The 21,361-nt window shown below is 45.3% G+C and overlaps 1 protein-coding gene across 1 annotated transcript in view; it reads right to left on the reverse strand.

Annotated features, from left to right (window-relative positions):
• cog2 (component of oligomeric golgi complex 2) overlaps window positions 1–21,361 on the reverse strand; it is a 94,001-nt gene that overhangs the window by 12,918 nt on the left and 59,722 nt on the right. Inside the window, exons 9-12 of the mRNA XM_072498457.1 lie at window positions 20,527–20,653; window positions 15,963–16,102; window positions 15,109–15,170; window positions 14,843–14,994 (exon numbers count right to left, since the gene is read on the reverse strand). Of these exons, the coding sequence (XP_072354558.1) occupies window positions 14,843–14,994; window positions 15,109–15,170; window positions 15,963–16,102; window positions 20,527–20,653 (481 nt within the window). The remainder of the gene's footprint in view (window positions 1–14,842; window positions 14,995–15,108; window positions 15,171–15,962; window positions 16,103–20,526; window positions 20,654–21,361) is intronic.

Here is a 21,361-nt window from a genome sequence, read left to right on the forward strand (position 1 = left end):
AGTGCATCCCTATAGTGTGTGACTGTGAGAGCATCCCTATAGTGTGTTACTGTGGGAGTGAGTGTATCCCCATAGTGTGTTACTGTGGGAGTGAGTGTATCCCCATAGTGTGTTACTGTGGGAGTGAGCATGCCCCTATAGTGCATTACTGTAGGAGTGAACGTGTCCCTATAGTGTGTTACTGTGGGAGTGAGTGTGTATCACTATAGTGTATTAGTGTGGGAGTGAGTGTGTCCCGATAGTGTGTTACTGTGGAAATAGGTGTGTCCCTATAGTGTGTTACTGTGGGAGCGAGTGTGTCCCCATCTTGTGTTAGGGTGGGAGAGAGTGATTCTCTACAGTGTGTTACTGTGGGAGTGAGTGTGTATCTATAATGTGTTAGTGTGGGCGTGAGTGTGTGTATATAGTGTGTTAACTGTGGGAGTGAGTGTGTCTCCATAGTGCGTCACTGTGGGAGGGAGTGTCCCTATAGTGTGTTGGTGTGGGAGTGAGTGTGTATCTATAGTGTGCTCCTGTGGGCATGAGTATGTATATACAGTGTGTTACTGTGAGTGTGTCTCTAGAGTACATTACTGTGGGAGTAAGTGTGTACCTACAGTGTGTTACTGTGGGAGTGAGGTGTCTCTATAGTGCGTTACTGTGGGAGTGAGTGTGTATTTACAGTGTGTTAATGTGGGAGTGAGCATCTAGTGTGTTACTGTGGGAGTGAGTGTGTCTCTATAGCAGTGGATCCCAACCTTCTAGAAGGCATGGCACACCTCTATACTACACTAACACACTATAAGGACACACTCACTCCCACAGAAATTATGTTAAGGCACACCTCCTATTTTCTCGGACTGCTTCCTCACTGGAAATTTTGTGTGAGTGACCCTATAATGTGTTACAGTGGAGGTGTGAGTGTCCCTAACGTGTGATAGTGGAGGACGTAGAAACGATCCTAGTATGTTGCTTTGCTGAGGTTGTGTTACAGGTTGGGTTCCTGCTGTGTTCAAGGGTGAAGCTCATGTGTGCAAATATTAGTCAGTAAACATCGGCCATGCCCAGTTACAGAGGCTGAGCTTGGTATATACATGCTTGCCAGAATGAATGCTTGCCTTTCAAATCACTGCAAAAAGAAAATGTACATTCAAGATAAAAGTTCTTCTCCAGCAAATCATGTCCACATGTTTTGGGCATGACCGAGGCGGAGTGTTTTGGCAGGGTTTTGCTCAGGCAATGTCCACGGTACTTAAAACACGGGTGGTGCCGAGTCCAGAGGTGGCGATCTTTGGAGTGTCGGAAGAGCCAGGAGTTCAGGGGGCGAAAGAGGCTGACGTTTTGGCCTTTGCCTCCTTGGTAGCCCAGAGATGGATACTGTTAATGTGGAGGGGCTCGAATGCCCCGAAATTAGAGACCTGGGTTAGTGACATGGCTGAGTTCTCAGTCTCGAGAAAATAAAGTTCGCCCTAAGAGGGCCAATGTTAGGGTTCGTCCGAAGGTGGCAGCCGTTCGTCGACTTTCTCGGAGAAAATTAAAATGTCCGCAGAGGCAGATATCTAGGGGGGGGCTAGGCTATTGTTTCATTGTTGGGGATGCAAAGAACCTGATAAGGATGGAAATGTTTTATGTACCATGTTTATGTTGCTGTTATCATTATTATTATAAAAACTACAAATACCCAAATAAAATGTTTTCTAAAAACAAGATAAAAGTTCTTCTAGATCAGAGAATTTACAGTGCCGAAGGAAGCCATTCAGCCTATCGAATCTGCACCGGGCCGAGGAACAAGCAACAAGCACCCTACTTTAAGCTCATATCTCCACCCTATCCCCATAATGCAGCCTGACATTTTGGACACTAAGGGGCAATTTAGCACGGCTAATCCACCTAAGCTGCATATCTTTGGACTGTGGGAGGAAACCGGAGCACCCGGAGGAAACCCACAAAGACACGGGAAAAACGTGCCGGAATTGAACCTGGGACCCTGGAGCTGTGAGGCAGCAGTGCTAACCACTGTGTCACCGATTATACTTATCTTTGGTTTAGTTACTATGTTATATTACAATGTCGTTGTTATCTGTGATCAATGGTTCAATAATTTACCTAAGTGTGTTTTGCAAATGGTGGAACCAGCGATGTGACTGCTTACACAAAACAATGTCCTGAGGGAGATGGAGTGCAGGATTTACCAACCACCCAGCTGTGTTTTTCGGCGCTGGAGGGGGCCTGCCAGAGGGATTTACCGACCCTGCCGTTATCAACGGGATTTTCCAGTGAGTGCATCCTCGTTGCCAGGAAGCCAGTGAGCCGGCATGGGACCGGAATATTCCGTCGGCGTGAACAGCCGGTAAATCCCGCCCGGAGTGTTCTGCATTTTAAAGCTGCACCGAATCTTGCTATTGTCCAGTCTCCTCATAGGTGTATGCAGCTACCACTGCCGTAGGATGATAATGAGCTACATGTGAATTGTAATTTGCAGTGATCAGAGATTGTCCTTTCTCCCAACAATGCAATGGCATCTTTTGTGCGATGATAAATGGAATTTACTAATATACATAATGTTTGGTTTCCATCACCCTCACCACGCCCCACTCCTACCAACTTTTGGGCAACACAATGAAGGCAGGAGTTAACTAAAATCACAGTTGCTCGAGTGGAGTGGTTTTAAGGGTGAATCATTAAATTAAACAAGTTTATTTTATATTAATGAATTGTATTAGAAGTTCAAAAGGCAACTCAGAACGGTTTTGGCAAGATGCCAGAGGTGGTTGACCTAGATTGTGGATTAGGAATTAAAGTATCCTGGAGATTGACATAACTCTTGCAGCTCTGTAGTTTTTCAATTCACTGAAACTGTTAAAAAAACGAGAAAGTTTTTCTCCTACTTTGGTTGCTACAAGGAGGGAGCTTCCAAAAAGCTGTCTGATTTGCTTTGATGCAAATTTTCCCTGAATCTCTGTGATTCTCAAATGAAGATAAACAAATTAAAGTTGAGTGAAGTATTTTGGGAAACAGCCAACATAACAGCAACTTTTAAAAAGCGACTCTGGGCACAGGCCGGTGTGCCTGGCTTCTGTTCAGAGGCAGGTAATGGAACGCCAAGATAGGCACGTGATGGTTTCAGCCTGCGTTTACGGGAGGGAGTGCTTGCCTAACCAAATTCCTGGAGTTCTGGAGGAAATGACAGACCTTGTTGACAGTGTGTGCAACATGTTTAGATTTCAGTAAGGCTACTGATAAGGTGCCACGTGGGCAATTAGTCATCAAGATCAGAAGACATAGGATAGGAGACAAGCCTCTGAGGCAGACGCAAAACGGGTTAAAGTAGAGAATCCAATGGGAGGCCGAGAATGCAGCTATATTGACGTGGGAAGAGGTCACGAGCAGAACATCATTTGGCTCAGTGCTGGGGCTCAGTGCTGTTTACAGTGTGTATAAATGAGTTGGACCTGTGACAGAAGCAAAACTGTTTAAATTTGCAGTTGCCACAAGCTGAGGGGAAATGGAAGTGCCCAAACAGTAGGAACAGGCAAACCAATCCAAAGGACAGGCTGGGAAGCTGGGCTGATGGGTGGCAAATTACATTTAATATTGATAAATGCAAAATAAATGTGACTAGGGAAGGAAAATAAAATAGTGTGAAGTAAATGCTGCATGGTGACATGATACAGCGTAAGAGAGGGAATAATCGATAGCACACTGAAACAACCCTGCCCACTGTGCTGCAGTAGCACAGACAGCATCTGGGGACTGACAGACAATGAAACGTAGCACAAATCTCAGTGATGATGACCTTATACAATGACCAGAAAATCTGCTCCTGCTGTACTGTGTACAATTCTAGCCATTGTTCCACAAGGTATCCAGGCATTGGGAACCATGTAGAAAAGGGCAACAAAACTGAGACTAAAGACAAGCATCTGAATGAGAAAATAAGGATAGATAGCCTGGGAATGCTGGTACTGGAGAAGTGAAGACTAACAGGAAAGATTCTTCCATTGTCCCAAGGCCATGAAGGAAACAGATAAATCAAACCCTTATAATGTCATGACGGTTGTCACAATTTTACTGAGCTAAAGGAGGGATGATTAGATTCAGCTGCTTTATACAGATGGTGGTGAATGTGTGGAATGGACTGTCCAGGAAACAGACAATGTGGCAACATATCTGGGAGATTCCAGCAGATACTTGAGAATGCCAGTCACTAAGAGTTATCGGTTTTGAGGAATAGCTGAACAACATGTCTCATATCATGCTGTTTTGAACTGAAACGCCAACATGCATGTTTCAAATTCACCCATGATTACAGATTTTCACTAGTCATGTTTGTCATTTAACCTCTCATGCCTTCCACCCTAATCAAGCCTTCCCCTTTGTCCCTTCCCTCTCTCCTCTGGTCCCCTGCTGCACCGGTTACCTGTTTAAAAACTACTACAGTTCTGATAAAAGGTCATCTGCCTGAAATGTTTGCTCTGGTTCTCTCCCCACAGATACTGCTTCGCCTGCTGAGTATTTCCAGCATTTGTTTTTATTTCACACTGCTGGAACGTCTCTGGTTCACCTTCCTTGTGTCCTATGTACTTCGCCAGAGGCTTCTAATCTAATCCTTCAAATCATGTTATCCCTCACAAATGGCTCAGCGGAGCCTAAAGGGGTAAGTGCAGCAACACCTTAAGACACTGTGCGGCAGGTGTGACGATCCGCTGTATAGAGCTCAACCTGCTTTTGACGAATGTGATATAAAATAGTTACTTTAGAGATTAGTTACTGTAATGTAGATATAGGCCGGTCTAATTCTGTTAGTTCACAGACAAAGGATTTCAGAACGCATGGCAAGCAAGGGGGAGGGGTGTCCAGCGAAGGAGGAGAAAAGGATGCTGGGTAATAGGAGGCCAGAGAAAGGGATGAGAAGTGAGCCAATTAGGATGTATGGCCAGGTCAGGAGGGGTACAGGATGACCTATAGGAATCGTGTATGTGAAACTTGATGCCATTTGAATGTATTGGTAGAGATTTCTTTGTTCTACAGAATCACTTGATTCGGGAGACTCAGGACGCAGCTTGCGTCCTGTGTTTGCGTGAAACGAGTCAGACTTGCAAGTCAAATAAAATTAACTAATGCTATGCCTGCAAATCCATCTTGAGTTTTATTGGGGCCAGACTGACGGGTAAAGAATTAAGATTTCTCACTTTCAACCACATTTGGCCAGGACGAGAGGCGGTAAAAAAATCCTGCAGACATATTTCAAAGGGATTAGCTCAATACTCTCTTGGCAAATAAATATATAGCCACCACGTTTTCACAGTGGCACAGTGGTTAGCACCGTTGCTTCACAGCTCCAGGGACCAGGGTTCAATTCCGGCCTCGGGTGACTGTGTGGAGTTTGCACGTTCACCCATGTCTGTGTTGATTTCTTCCGGGTGCTCTGAGTTTCTTCCCACAGGAAATAGATGTGCAGGTTAGGTGGACTGGGCATGCTAAATTGCCCCTTAGTGTCCAAAAAGGTTAGGTGGGGTTACTGGTTTACGGAAATAGGGTGGAGGCGTGGGCTTAAGCTTAAGTAGGCCAAGGGTTTGTGTAGACTCGATGGGTCAAATGGTCTCTTTTGTGAGGGCCACGAAGAATCCAGCACGAGTTTTAAGGATACAAAGTAATAACATTTATTTACCATAACATATATATATATATATATATATATATATATAAAATAACAGCAGCAACTTCCCTTGCTGCACACTCCCTCCTGCTGGTTCCAAACTGGCCAGCTTTATTTATACATGGAGTTTACTAATGGTTTCTCCGCCCCCCCTCATTGGGGAAGCTCATACTCCCACAGGATTGTGGGATTGTCATTAGTCCCCAGCCAATGGTAAGCAGGCAGGTTATAACAGTCTCATTCTGCACTGTAGGGATTCTCCGATTGCAGCTGGGTCCAATTTCTAGAACTCCCTAACCAACAGCACTGTGGTAACACCGTCGTAGTATGGACTGCAGCGGTTCAAGATGATGTCCCCTCCCTATCACCTCCTCCTCAAGGACCACCAGGGGTGGTCAATGAATGTTGTCTTTGCCAGCAATGTCCACATCCCATGAATAAATAATTCAAGGTATTCTCATGGTTTCTCCCATTCGAACCTTCAATCAATCTTCTGAGAGCCCCTACACCTCGAAAATATTGCATAGTCATGGTTAAGATTATAACTTGGCCTATTTGCACAACCAAAACCTAATTTGCCTAGGTTATTACTAATTTCCAGTAGAATTACATTGAAACTACAGCACAGAAACAGTCCATTTGGCCAATTGGCAATTTTGACAATTGTACTGCACTTGCCCTTCCTTCCACCTCTCTTCATGTAGAGTGCTGATACTCTATTAATCTAATGTAACATTCAACTCTAAGATGACTTTATTGCTTGTGCCCCTGGTCCACTGACCTATGCCCGAGATATCAACATTCTCCGCAATTGGGAAACCTAGGACTAAGAAAGGACTGTTTGGCCAATCAAATCTCCCTTCCCAACCGTACATGGCCGACTTTTTCAAGGTACACCTTCTCCCCACCACTGACAAAGACTCAAAACTCGTTTTTTAATTCTAATAAATAAATCAGGTACATTTCAGCCTTAATCAATAGTTATTGATTCACATCCGAATCAAAAAGTATTATTTGACCCAGAACTAACTCCTTCTTCCTCACCGTTTCCACTGTGGGAGAGGTGAACTGAATTCTTCTAAAATTATAACCTTGCTTTAACTATAAGAATATTCTGAATATACTCATGTGCTCAGAGCCCAACCTGAACCACCCACGTTAACCCATATTCTACTTAAACTCATTTTAGTCAGTTGCCTTTATTAACTCTTACTCCTAAAGTTTCTTGAATGATCAGGGAATCTTTGATCACATCTATCTAAGCTACCAAGAACAGAGAAGGGATGTGATGGCCAAGAGCAGAGGGAAGGATCAGTCCTGTGCAGATCACAGGAAGGGATGCAAGGCAATGGGTCATGTGACACCTTCTTTGGTTCACTTTTTAGATGTGTACCCATAATATATGGAGTGGAGATGCCGGCGTTGGACTGGGGTGAGCACAGTACGAAGTCTTACAACACCAGGTTTGTTTCGATGTCACTAGCTTTCGGAGCGCTGCTCCTTCCTCAGGTGAATGAAGAGGTCTGTTCCAGAAACACATATATAGACAAATTCAAAGATGCCAAACAATGCTAGGAATGCGAGCATTAGCAGGTGATTAAATCTTTACAGATCCAGAGATGGGGTAACCCCAGGTTAAAGAGGTGCGAATTGTGTCAAGCCAGGACAGTTGGTAGGATTTTGCAGGCCAGATGGTGGGGGATGAATGTAATGTGACATGAATCCCAGGTCCCAGTTGAGGCCGCACTCATGTGTGCGGAACTTGGCTATAAGTTTCTGCTCGGCGATTCTGCGTTGTCGCGGGTCCTGAAGGCCGCCTTGGAGAACGCTTACCGCAAACTGCCGGCTCAAAGTGGAGAGGATCTCCAGGAAGGTCGCGCATATAGACACTGACATTAAGTTTCTACAAAGATGCAAGAAAGCAGACAAGATCCCGAAAGGGCTACAGATCACAAACCCACTCAAGTCGACCTACAACACAGACTTCGCTGAGAGACTCTGCCGTCGCACCTCTCTCACACTCCTCAACCACCTCGTACGCCAGCTCTACAGCAGACGACGCAACCTGGAAACCAAGATAGAAGCCATATTCTCAACTTGCGCTCAGGATGCAGCAGACCAGCTGCGGAACACCGCCAAACAGATGAGACAACAATACTATGCCACCTATATGCATACCAAGAACAGAAAGCTTGAGAAACTTGGCATCACCACCGGCAGCAACCGAGCCACCCCCGGTGTCACAGTAGAAAACAATACAGGAAAATCTATTGTCAACTTGTCAGACTACACCCTTCAACCAGACGAAATCGAAGTCCTCAGCAGAGGGCTCAATTTCTGCACCACCACCAAAATGGACCCCATCAGTCTCGCGGCAGACACGGAGGAATTCATCAGGCGAATGAGGCTCCGGGAATTCTTCCACAGGCCCCAAGAGGCCAACAGCGAACCCAAGCAGACTACCAATGAACCAGAACAGCAGACCGAGAGATCTGCGGTGCGGCAACCGAAGCGGAACGAGTCGAGTTGGACCCCTCCGGAAGGCCGCTGCCTTAGACTCGACATGTATGCTCAAGCCGTCAGGAGTCGCGTCAATGCCAGATTCATCAGTCGCATTCACAAGACAGCCCCGAACGTCACCCAAGCACAACGCAATGCCATCCGCGCTCTCAAGACCAACCGCAGCATCGTCATCAAACCAGCAGACAAAGGGGGGCCACTGTCGTACTGAACAGAACGGACTACTGCAAAGAAGTATACCGACAACTGAACAACCAAGAACACTACAGACAGTTACCCGCAGATCCAACCAACGAACACATCCGCCAACTTAACAGACTGATCAAGACCTTGGATCCAGATCTTCAGAGCACCCCATGTGCTCTCATCCCACGTACTCCCCGCATTGGAGATCTCTACTGCCTCCCAAAAATACGTAAGGCCAACACACCAGGTCGCCCTATTGTTTCAGGCAATGGGACCCTGTGTGAGAACCTCTCTGGCTACATCGAGGGCATCTTGAAACCCATCGTACAAGGTACACCCAGCTTCTGTCGCGACACGACGGACTTCCTACAGAAACTCAGCACCCATGGACCAGTTGAACCAGGAACATTGCTCGTCACAATGGACGTCTCGGCACTCTACACCAGCATCCCCCATGACGACGGCATTGCTGCAACAGCCTCAGTACTCAACACCGACAACTGCCAATCTCCAGGCGCAATTCTGCAATTCATCCGCTTCATTCTGGATCACAACGTCTTCACCTTCGACAACAAGTTCTTCATCCAGACGCACGGAACAGCCATGGGGACCAAATTCGCACCCCAATACGCCAATATCTTCATGCACAAGTTTGAACAGGACCTACTCACCGCACAGGACCTTCAACCGACGTTATATACCAGATACATAGATGACATTTTTTTCCTTTGGACCCACGGCGAGGAATCACTGAAACGACTACACGATGATATCAATAAGTTCCATCCAACCATCAGACTCGCCATGGACTACTCTCCAAAATCAGTTGCATTCTTGGACACACTCGTCTCCATCAAGGACGGTCACCTCAGCACTTGGCTTTACCGCAAACCCACGGATAACCTCATGATGCTCCACTTCTCCAGCTTCCACCCTAAACACATTAAAGAAGCCATCCCCTATGGACAAGCGCTCCGTATACACAGGATCTGCTCAGACGAGGAGGAGCGTAACAGACATCTACAGACGTTGAAAGATGCCCTCGTACGAACGGGATATGGCACTCGACTCATCGATCGACAGTTCCAACGCGCCACAGCGAAAAACCGGACCGACCTCCTCAGAAGACAAACATGGGACACAACCGACAGAATACCCTTCGTCGTCCAGTACTTCCCCGGAGCGGAGAAACTACGTCATCTTCTTCACAGCCTTCAACACGTCATTGATGACGATGAACATCTTGCCAAGGTCATCCCCACACCCCCACTACTTGCCTTCAAACAACCGCGCAACCTCAAACGAACCATTGTTTGCAGCAAACTACCCAGTCTTCAGAACAGTGACCACGACACCACACAACCCTGTCATGGCAATCTCTGCAAGACGTGCCAGATCATCGACATGTATACCACTATTACACGTGAGAACACCACCCACCAGGTACGCGGTACATACTCGTGCGACTCGGCCAACGTTGTCTATCTCATACGCTGCAGGAAAGGATGTCCCGAAGCGTGGTACATTGGCGAGACCATGCAGACGCTGCGACAACGAATGAACGGACATCGCGCAACAATCACCAGGCAGGAATGTTCCCTTCCAGTCGGGGAACACTTCAGCAGTCAAGGGCATTCAGCCTCTGATCTCCGGGTAAGCGTTCTCCAAGGCGGCCTTCAGGACCCACGACAACGCAGAATCGCCGAGCAGAAACTTATAGCCAAGTTCCGCACACGAGTGCGGCCTCAACCGGGACCTGGGATTCATGTCACATTACATTCATCCCCCACCATCTGGCCTGCGAAATCCTACCAACTGTCCTGGCTTGACACAATTCACACCTCTTTAACCTGGGGTTACCCCATCTCTGGATCTGTATAGATTTAATCACCTGCTAATGCTCGCATTCCTAGCATTGTTTGGCATCTTTGAATTTGTCTATATATGTGTTTCTGGAACAGACCTCTTCATTCACCCGAGTAAGGAGCAGCGCTCCGAAAGCGAGTGACATCGAAACAAACCTGTTGGACTTTAACCTGGTGTTGTAAGACTTCGTACAATAATATATGGAGTAAAGAGAGAAATACACTTGCTGTTAAAATCTCACACACATCGGAGGACAAGAAATGGGTGGGTGGGTGTGGTGACAAGGAGATGTTTGTCCAATTTGTTCCCTTGTCACAGGTTATTCTTTCATCCCCCTGCCTTACCACTGGGTTGTTAGATGATCTTTGTTTGCACTTTTGGCAACTTCAACCTGCCCAATGCTCCCCCTACTGCTGAATGGGGAAAATATCCTCTTCTTACAAACATATAAAAAAAGGAGCAGGAGAAGGCAATTGAGCCCTTGAGCCTGCGCCGCTATAAGATCATGGCTGCTCTGATGGTAACTTGAATGAAGAAAGACAAGAAAGATTAAAATGCCCATTGCCCTGTCTCAGAATTATATTCATTCTGAAGCTGGAATCCACCATGAACAAGCCTCACTCCTCACCCACCTCGAAATCTAACAACCACCAAAACCAACACCCATGTATCTTCCTACCAACACTTTCTTTAGATACCCCAAGCCACAGTGCTGCAGTTTGTAGGTTATTTATGATGATCCTCCTAGTTAGCATGACAGGTAGAGTGCAACAGATCCTCAGATGAACCCAATTTCACAACGTCTGTGAAGAGTCACCACAATACTATAGAAGTATAGAAAATAGGAGGAGGCCATTCACCCCTTTGAGCCTGTTCTGTCACTCATTATGACCATGGCTGATCATCCAACTCAACAGTCTAAACCCGCCTTTCTCCAATATCCTTTGATCCCCAACATCTCAAGTGTTATATCTAATGATAGACACTTAGAAAATGACCCCAAAGGCATCCTCTGCAATGTCTTCCAATACATTGATGAAGACATGAAATAAAATGGTGACGGTGGGTGTCTTTTCCATCCTTAGTCAATAGAGATAAAATTCTGTGAATTTCGATCTCCCCTCATAAGGTTCTTGGAGTACACACCCTCTGCAATGTTAATGGTATGTTAATTATATTGTTAGGCACACAGGTGAAGGGCATTGCTTAATTACGTGCTTGGAGCACTTATAAAGAGAGACCTTTGAATTGGTTAATCTGTCAATTTGCCAAATTAGCTTTACTCTAAGAGGACAAAGAGAGACTTCGGTCACTACGTTCGTGGTTGGGTATCCTTGGAGAGGGAGCACACGGTGAGGGCTTGAGGCCTTCTGGTGGACACTGCGGGGTTGGAATGCATCGTTGGCCCACAAAACAATATTTTAATTAGATTCATCTGGAAAGGTCCCTTCATTTCCCCCACCGCCTTTAGTTACAGTGCCCTTTTTAAGTTGCTGTCAATTTGTTTAAATTAGTTAATTTATTTATTTGCCAATTTGTTTAATGGATATACTCAAAAAAATATAAAGCGAGACAGGCATTCCGAGACCAGTGGCTTCATCGGCACCAAGTTTGTTAGATTAATTTTGATTTTGTTAGATAAATTTCCTTTGGAGTTTTGTTTCTGTTACAGTGCACCTTTAAGGGACTATCACTTGGATTTAACTTGATCATTTGTTTTGCTCAAAAGATTATGAAGAGACACTGCTGGAACATGGGGCAGTAAGTATAAGTGGACATATACAAGGCTGCATTCTGTAAATAAAACTGTTAATCACAAAAAGTATCAGTCACCAACTGGCTTGGGATCGAGTTAAAATGCCATCCCATACATAGGCATAACCTGTCCTAGACACTCCACACACAAGAGAAAGCCTCCTTTCTGATTGTTCTAGGGGCCATTTGAGAATTAAAAATGCCAACTGACAAGATAAAAAGGGGTTTAACCCAAGCTGAATGCCACTCGATTGCTCCTGTCCATTAGGCTGGTTACTCTTGCAAAGTATTTCAGTAAAATTGTAAAGTATGACCTCCTACCTCTATAACCATGCTATTCCCCATGATATTTCCATGCTATGTTCATTCGTAACCTTCCACCAATTGTTCCCAAGGTTACCCACCACCTCCCCTTGACTATGGATATTGCTCCAACAGGTCTATAGTCACCATGTTCGGTGCTGTCACATTTTGTTTTGAACATTGGTTCTACATTAGTTACTCTCCTACATTCCAGTATTTGTGAAGCTCTGAAAAATATATGTACCAAAAAAGTACCACAAATGTTCCCCTTCAATTCCTTGAGGGTTCCGGACTATATCCCAATTGACCCAGAAACGCTGAAGCTATTTAACCTTTCTAGTTTCGGATTTCAATGCCTTACAGGTCCTTTACCCCTGTAACTGTGTATAATTTGCCCACGATCTCCTCCATGGAAACTGTACCAAACAATCTATTTAAGAAATCAACCCATATTTTGAATAGTTTTACACAATTTATCCTTTAGTGTAGTGGACCCACCTGTTCTTTGACATTCCTTCTGCTATTGACACAATTGCAAAACCTTTTTTTCAGATATATACTTCTACCTCCTTGGGATCTTCCTTATCTGCAAACAACATATTACATATTGTGTAACTACTGAGCAAAATCATTAAAGAGCAATAGGTTCATTTTCTCCCCCACAAACTTTATCTTCTGTTGTCACACTTTTTATGCCAACGTTTAACGTTGAAATGCCGAGGTAATCCATTATAATGCGAATGTCCTCCATAATCAGGTCCTGGTTCTCTATTGCTGACTGCCTGCAGCTGCCTGGGCCCCAACCTTGGAATTTCCTTTAGAAACCTCTTCATCTCTTTTGCCTTCCAAAGCCTAATTATCAGACCCAGTTTTCCCAATATCTTGAGTAACTCGGTCATATTTTATGAAAAAACCTCCCTGTGCAAAACCCTGGAATGTTTCTGCATTAAAAGGTGCAAGACAGATTCAAGCTGCTGTTGGTAATGCGGTGATTGTGCTGAAGCCACTAGGTGGCATCGTTGCCCACTATATCCTCTAACTTTCTGTGCTGTTACAACAATGTACGTTTGCAGTGGAAAGTTTATCTAACATCAAGCGAAAAGTCAAATTCTTGCGCTAAAGCTATGCTAATTACTTCAGTGTTTTTAATCCTTTCCTTACTGGCCAGAGAGACTTTCTGCTTAATTTCAGAACGAGTTCAAGATTAGACTCCTTGCAAATCGCCTTGTGATGTTCTACTATATTTAAATTCCGTTGCTCATCTCCTCCCTCAAGTATATTGCCCAGTTTAAATGAATCAACATCCTTTATCAAGTAAGAGCGGCGTTTCTGCGAGAGATTTTTTGTAAAACTCCGTTAGTACTGGTAGAGAATTAACAAAGTCACTATGGTAAACAATGATAGAAAATGCTTAAGTTGTGGCAGGGATAGGTATGGAGAAGTGGTCATCAGCAGAGAAAACTGGAGCTGAATTAACTCTCTTTGTTAGGAACATAACAAGGACAGCAACAAGACATTCAGTCCCTTCAGCCTGTTGTGGATGATCTATCTCTTAACTCCATCTACCCTTAACCTACTACCTAACACAAATCAGCGGGTCTGGTGACACAGTGGGTAGTGCCCCTGCTTCTGAGCCAGCAGCTCAGGGATTCGGGGCCCAAGAACCCTACCCCAGGATTTGGTGGTCAAGGAAGGTGCGTTCGGAGCGCGGCTAGGCAGGTCGAGTACCAATCCTTCCAATACACGCCAACGGCTGGTGATAACAGCGCAGAGGTTCCCAGTCAGCATATAATGGAAAGAAAGTTGGAGCCTCACTGTTCGTAGCTCCAGTCTACAACATGCATGCAAAAGTATATGTTGCCACAGCAACTCTGACTCCTTGAGTGAACGGTAACATCAACAAAAATCTATCAATCTCAGTATTGAAATTTCCACCTGACTCACAACCCGAACAGCTTTTTTGAGGGAGAGAAATTCAGATTTCCACAATCCTTTTACATGCAGTGTTGATGCTTTTGTTTTTAAAAGGGATATACGTTTTCCAACAAAATTGAAGGTGTGATAGCTTTGTACTGAGGTCCAATAACCAACTGCACCAATGTGCCTTTTATCCATTTATCAGAGGTAGTTTAGGCTGATCTACTAAGGAAGTGGCAGATCACGTACAACACCAGTGTTACATTCAGCACACCTCACCCAAGGCAACTGGTCCAACACAGTCTGGTTAAAACCATTAACCGATCAACACTCATCACAAGCATCGCTAGCAGCTAGATGGTCTTCCTCGTCGTGCAAAAAAAAGTCAAGGAGGGAAAATGTTTAACAACGCGTTGAGTTATGTTAATCTGGATTACGCTGCTGAACAAATGGTGGAAACCAACGCAGAAGTAGCTTTCAAACAGGGAACAGTTGAAAGGTAAGACAACAGCAGGGCTACAGGGAAAGAGCAAGGGAAGAGTGGGACTAATTGGTTCGTTCTTTCGGAGAGATAGCATATGCACAATGAGCTGAATGACCTCCTTCTTGTAAGATTCCAAGTGTTTTTTATCCGAGGCAGAGAAAAGGGTCACTCACCTCATTTACCCACTTAGAGTAACGTGCTAGTAACTGCAGAGTCAGTTTCCAGAAGCGGTGAGCGAGTGGGGGCAGGTAGATGTGATCGGCCCAGCATTTCAGAAGGTTCTGCCACAGAACATGGGTAACCAGAAGCCTAAACTCACTTCCAGCTGCATCAGAAAAAAATCGAGTGTTAGCCCCGTCTGTTCACATGGGATTTGTTATGCTTAAAGAGGCTGTTTGTTCCTCCTTTTAGAACTAGCTCTAGTATACAAAGCTCCTACCTGGCACTTCCTTCAAACCTTCAGACATAGACGCCTCCAAGTTTCCAGCAATTTCCTTGAATCTATCAAAGGATTTGGTAAAGTGCAAATGATCATGTCATTTCTTTTACTGTTTTAAAAAGAACTTACATAAGTCACCATAGTCCCAGGGGACCATAGGCTACTTTCCCCTTTGAGGGGGAGAATGGACTGGTGGTGATTTAAACGGAGGATCGCCACACCTCAGGCGACAGGCCGGCACAGTAGCATAGTGGTTAGCACTGTTGCTTCACAGCGCCAAGGACCCGGGTTCGATTCCCAGCTTGGGTCACTGTCTGTGTGGAGTAAGCACATTCTCACTGTGTCTGCGTGGGTTTCCTCCGGGTGCTCCGGGTTCCTCCCACAAATCCCAAAAGACATGCTTGTTCGGTGAATTGGGCATTCTTTCCCTCAGTGTACCTGAACAGACGCCGGAATGTGGGGACTCGGGGATTTTCACAGTAACTTCATTGCAGTGTTAATGTAAGCCTACTTGTGACAATAATAAAAATTATTATTACAGGGGCGGGGTTGAGAAGGCGAGGCCTTCATGGATAATCTCAGCGGGTAAGGGAATTGAACCCACGCTGCTGGTCTCGCTCTGCATTGTGAACCATCTGTCCAGCCAATTGAATTTACTTTAAGCTTATATATGGACAAGCTGAAGAAAAAAATAGGGACAGTGGAAAAGATAAACTCTGTGCCAAGTACATTCTTATTATTGAATAATGAAATGCTATGGGCACAAACGATCAGGTGTACACAATACAATGCACAGACTACAGGTCTGAAATTACATGGATTGAAGACAATACAGTCAAGTAATGCAGACATACCTGATCTGGTAATAAACAGGCAGGCTCCATTTATTGTTGAAACTCTTGTATGCCGAGTGTGATCTCAGTCTCTTTACACTTGCTTGAGATGCACATTGCCACTCAAACTTTCTAATAAATTCCATCGTAATTGTGTACTTCTGGAATATCCAATAGAGAATGGTTACAAACATGTCCTGAAGAACAATTGCATTTATCTTCTTCTCCAGTTCTCTGCCCAAAGGCAGGGCCAACCTCCTCCAAGGGTAGGGCAAGGGGGCAGGTCCTGAATCCACCCGAGCTGGAATGGGGATCAAACCCCATACTGTTGGCGCCGATCTGATCCACACCGGCTGGCCAACCAACTGAACCATCTGCTCTCCCACCCCCTGACCTGCCTTTGGGGGGGGGGGGGGGGAGGGGGGGGGGGAAAGAAGAGATGGGGAAGGTTTAGGGAGGGATTCCAGACTTTAGTCCAGGCAGCTGAAAACACAGTATGGATGGAGCAGTGGACGGGAGGCCAAGCCAAATTACTGCCAAGTGACTCCCACTTCAAAAGATCCTGCGCATCTCTACAATTCAACCCTCCCAGCAAAACAACATGTCAGAGAGGTGGGGGAGGGGGGAGAAAGAGAAAGAGAGATAGAGAGAAACAGAGAAAGAAAAAGAGTAAAAGAGAGAAAGAGTGTAAGAGAGAAAGGTAGTGAGATTGAGAGAGAACGAGAGAGAACGAGAGAAAAGAGAGCAAAAGAGCGAAAAAGAGCAAAAGGGAAAGATAGAGAGAGGGAACGAGAGATAGAGGGAACGAGAGAGAGAGGGAACGAGAGAGGGAACGAGAGAGTGAGGGTAAGAGAGAGAGTGAGGGTAAGAGAGAGAGAGGGTAAGAGAGAGGGAGGGTAAGAGAGAGAGAGGGTAAGAGAGAGAGAGGGTAAGAGAGAGAGAGGGTAAGAGAGAGAGAGGGTAAGAGAGAGGGAGGGTAAGAGAGAGAGAGGGTAAGAGAGAGAGAGGGTAAGAGAGAGAGAGGGTAAGAGAGAGAGAGGGTAAGAGAGAGAGAGGGTAAAAGAGAATGAGAGAGGGAATAAGAGAGAGGGAATAAGTGAAAGAGTGAAAATAAGAGAGCTAGAGAGAGAGGGAGAGAGAGAGTGAGAGAGACGCTAAGAGAGAGAACGAGAATAAGAGGGAGAGAATGAGAGAGAGCAAGTAACTTACATTTATAGAGTCCCTTTCACAACCTCAGTATGTCCCAAAAGGTTTTACAGCAACTGAGGCATTTTTTAAATGTAACGTTTGGAAGATCTCAAATCTGAGTTGGCAGCTAGCAGATGAAAGGAATTCCAATTGGAATGAGCATCACAACTCACAATAGGTGTGCAAGCTCAACGTAATCATTCTCATGGCTGCAGGAGAACTCTATACCTCAGAGCCCATGGATTGTAAACTACAGTCCTTGCAACCTCACTGAGGAACACCCACATATATAACTCTCTGATGGAAATCCCCTCCAGCGCTCAACCTGACATATAAAGCTTATCCTTATTCATCCAGTCAGACAGTTATAAATAAGAATGGACAGGATGGATGGAACAAAGATCTCACATGAAGCCACACACAATCAGCAATTCTGGGAAAACCATTTGTGCTCGAAAAACAGGTAAAAACATTTTTTTCTTTCATAAATTTAGAGTATCCAATTTTTTTGTCCAATTAAGGGGCAATTTAGCATGGCCAATCCACCTACTCTGCACATCTTTGGGTTGTGGGGGTGAGACCCACGCAAACACGGGGAGAACGTGCAAACTCCACACGGACAGTGACCCAGGGCCGGGATTGAACCTGGGGCCTCGGTGGAAACAGGTTAAATTTAATAAGCGCTGAATTTTACACTGGAAATACACCAAATCCACTGAGGCAGCTGCCTGTAGCACTCTCGCATCTTCAATCTGCATGTTGTGGGTTCAAGTCTCACCCCAGAGATTAGAGTACAAAATTTAGGCTGACATACCGAGTGCCAGTACGGAGGGAGTGCTGCATTGTCACAAGCTATCAGCCCAGGCAAAACTCCATTTGCCGGCTTGGTAGACATAAAAGAGCCCATGGCACTATTTCGAAGGATAGCCGGGGCCTCTTCCCCATGTTCTAACCAATACTTATCCCTCAACCATCATTAGAATAGATTATCTGGTCATTACTGTAGTGCTGCTGGTGGGAGCTTGCTGTGCAAAGTTTGGCTGACACATTTTCCACATTATAACAGTGACATAGAACATAACAGTGCCGTACAGACCCTTCGGCCCTCGATGTTGCGCCGACCTGTGAAATCACTCTAAAGCCAAATTACACTATTCCCTTATCGTCCTTATGTCTATCCAATGACCATTTGAATGCCCTTAGCGTTGGCAAGTCCACTACTGTTGCAGGCAGGGCATTCCATGCTCTTACTACTCTCCGAGTAAAGAACCTACCTCTGACATCTGTCTTATCTATCTCCCCTCAATTTAAAGCTATGTCCCCTCGTGCTAGACATCACCATCAGAGGAAAAAGGCTCTCACTATCCACCCTATCTAATCCTCTGATCATCTTGTATGCCTCAATTAAGTCACCTCTTAACCTTCTTCTCTCTAAAGAAGACAGCCTCAAGTCCCTCAGCCTTCCCTATTAAGATCTTCCCTCCATACCAGGCAACATTCTGGTAAATCTCCTCTGCACCCTTTCCAATGCTTCCACATCCTTCCTATAATGCGGCGACCAGAATTGCACGCAATACTCCAAATGCGCCGCACCAGAGTTTTGTACAGCTGCAACATGACCTTAAGGCTCCGAAACTCAACCCCTCTACCAATAAAAGCTAACACACCGTACGCCTTCTTAACAACCCTCTCAACCTGGGTGGCAACCTTCAGGGATCTATGTACATGGACATCGAGATCGCTCTGCTCATCCACACTGCCAAGAATCTTACCATTAGCCCAGTACTTTGTCTTCCTGTTATTCCTTCCAAAATGAATTACCTCACTTTTCTGCATTAAACTCCATTTGCCACCTCTCAGCCCAGCGCTGTAGCTTATCTATGTCCCTCTGTAACTTGTAACATCCTTCCGCACTGTCCACAACTCCACCGACTTTAGTGTCATCTGCAAATTTACTTCACACATCCTTCTACGCCCTCCTCCAGGTCATTTATAAAAATGACAAACAGCAGGGGCCCCAAAACAGATCCTTGTGGTACACCACTAGTAACTGGACTCCAGTCTGAACATTTCCCATCAACCACCACCCTTTGTCTTCTTCCAGCTAGTCAATTTCTGATCCAAACTGCTAAATCGCCCCGAATCCCATGCCTTCATATTTTCTGCAGTAGCCTACCGTGGGGAACCTTATCAAACGCTTTACTGAAATTCATATACACCACATCAACTGCTTTACCCTCATCCACCTGTTTGGTCACCTTCTCAAAGAACTCGATAAGGTTTGTGAGGCACGACCTACCCTTCACAAAACCGTGTTGACTATCTCTAATCAAATTATTCCTTTCCAGATGACTATACATCCTATCTCTTATAAACCTTTCCAAGATTTTGCCCACAACAGAAGTAAGGCTCACTGGTCTATAGTTACCGGGGTTGTCTCTACTCCCCTTCTTGAACAAGGGGACAACACTTGCTATCCTCCAGTCTTCTGACACTATTCCTGTAGACAAAGATGACTTAAAGATCAAAGACAAAGGCTCAGCAATCGCCTCTCTAGCTTCCCAGAGAATCCTAGGATAAATCCCATCCGGCCCAGGGGACTTTAACTATTTTCACACTTTCCAGAATTGCTAACAACTCCTCCTTATGAACCTCAAGCCCTTCTAGTCTAGTAGCCTGAATCTCAGTATTCTCCTCGACAACATTGTCTTTTTCCTGTGTGTATACTGACAAAAAATATTCATTTAGCATGAATATGCCTTTCCCCCGGATATAACTCTTGCCCTGCGGTATATACCTATCCCTTTCCATCACTAAAGTAAACGTAATTGAATTGTGGTCACTATCACCGAAGTGCTCACCTACCTCCAAATCGAACACCTGTCCTGGTTCATTACCCAGTACCAAATCCAATATGGCCTATCTACATACTGTGTCAGGAAACCCTCCAGCACACATTGGACAAAAACGGACCCATCTAAAGTACTCGAACTATAGCGTTTCCAGTCAATATTTGGAAAGTTAAAGTCCCATAACAACTACCCTGTTGCTTTCGCTCCTATCCAGAATCAGCTTTGCAATCCTTTCCTCTATATCGCTGGAACTTTTCAGAGGCCTATAGAAAACCCCTAACAGGGTGACCTCTCCTTTCCTGTTTCTAACCTCAGCCCATACTACCTCAGTAGACGAGTCCTCATCAAACATCCTTTCTGCCACCGTAATACTGTCCTTGACAAACAATGCCACCCCTCCCCCTCTTTTACCACCTTCCCTGAGCTTCAAAACTTACTTACTTGTCTGTGAAGTACTTTGGCACATTCGGAGGTTATGAAAGGGTTTATATAAATACTAGTATTTCTTCCTTATCAAAATATAAAATTTGCACATGGTTAGTTACCTCATGGAACATATCTGGATTTCCTGGGTTAAATAGCGAAGGCACTTTCTCCTCTAAACCTCGTACCATTTCTGGCCAGACGGAATTCACTGTAAAATCATAACCTGGAATGACTTCGGTCTTATCACTGGAACACAGAGTTATACACAGAGTCAGGTAACAATAAATCCAGTAGTTTATTATAACAGACATGCACATCCAATGGGCTGGATTCCCCGGTGTCCCCGATGTGGCAGAGAATTAGGCGCCTGGGGAAAAAAAAAAAAATCAGGATCGCCGTACTCCATCTCCCCGCTGGCGGCGGGATCGGAGTTTGTGCCCGTGCGTAAGCGGGAGAATGTAAATAGATGCAATGTGTCTTAATGACCCATTTGCATCCACTTAGTGGGTCGGGGACCAGAATCTCCGGGCCTGCATGATTATCTGGTCCTCTGGACCAGGAATCATTTGGGCAGGATTCACACAGGTATCATCAAACATGAACCTAATGTGGTAGGCCTCGCTGTGGGCAACGGGGTAACTCCTTAAGGGAGTTGCCCCAAAGTCTATCCGAGGACCACCCTGCCTTACCCCCTCCCAATGCACTACCTTCCCACCCCTTCCCTACCAGAATAACCCCCCCTCCCGGAGACCCCCTAAAATAGGAGATCAATCCACAGAGACCCCCTAACTATAGAAACCCATCATTGAGACCCTCAATAGGGTGGCCAGCCATGGGACTTCACTATCGGGCCGCCCACTCAAAATATGCATGGCGAGGGATACTGAATTGCTTCGTGATTTGCGCTCCCAGCACAATTCTCCTCTATAGGGGGAGAATATAGGGCTGGATTCT

This window comes from Scyliorhinus torazame, chromosome 4, assembly GCF_047496885.1.
Source record: "Scyliorhinus torazame isolate Kashiwa2021f chromosome 4, sScyTor2.1, whole genome shotgun sequence".
NCBI classification, from domain to species: domain Eukaryota; kingdom Metazoa; phylum Chordata; class Chondrichthyes; order Carcharhiniformes; family Scyliorhinidae; genus Scyliorhinus; species Scyliorhinus torazame.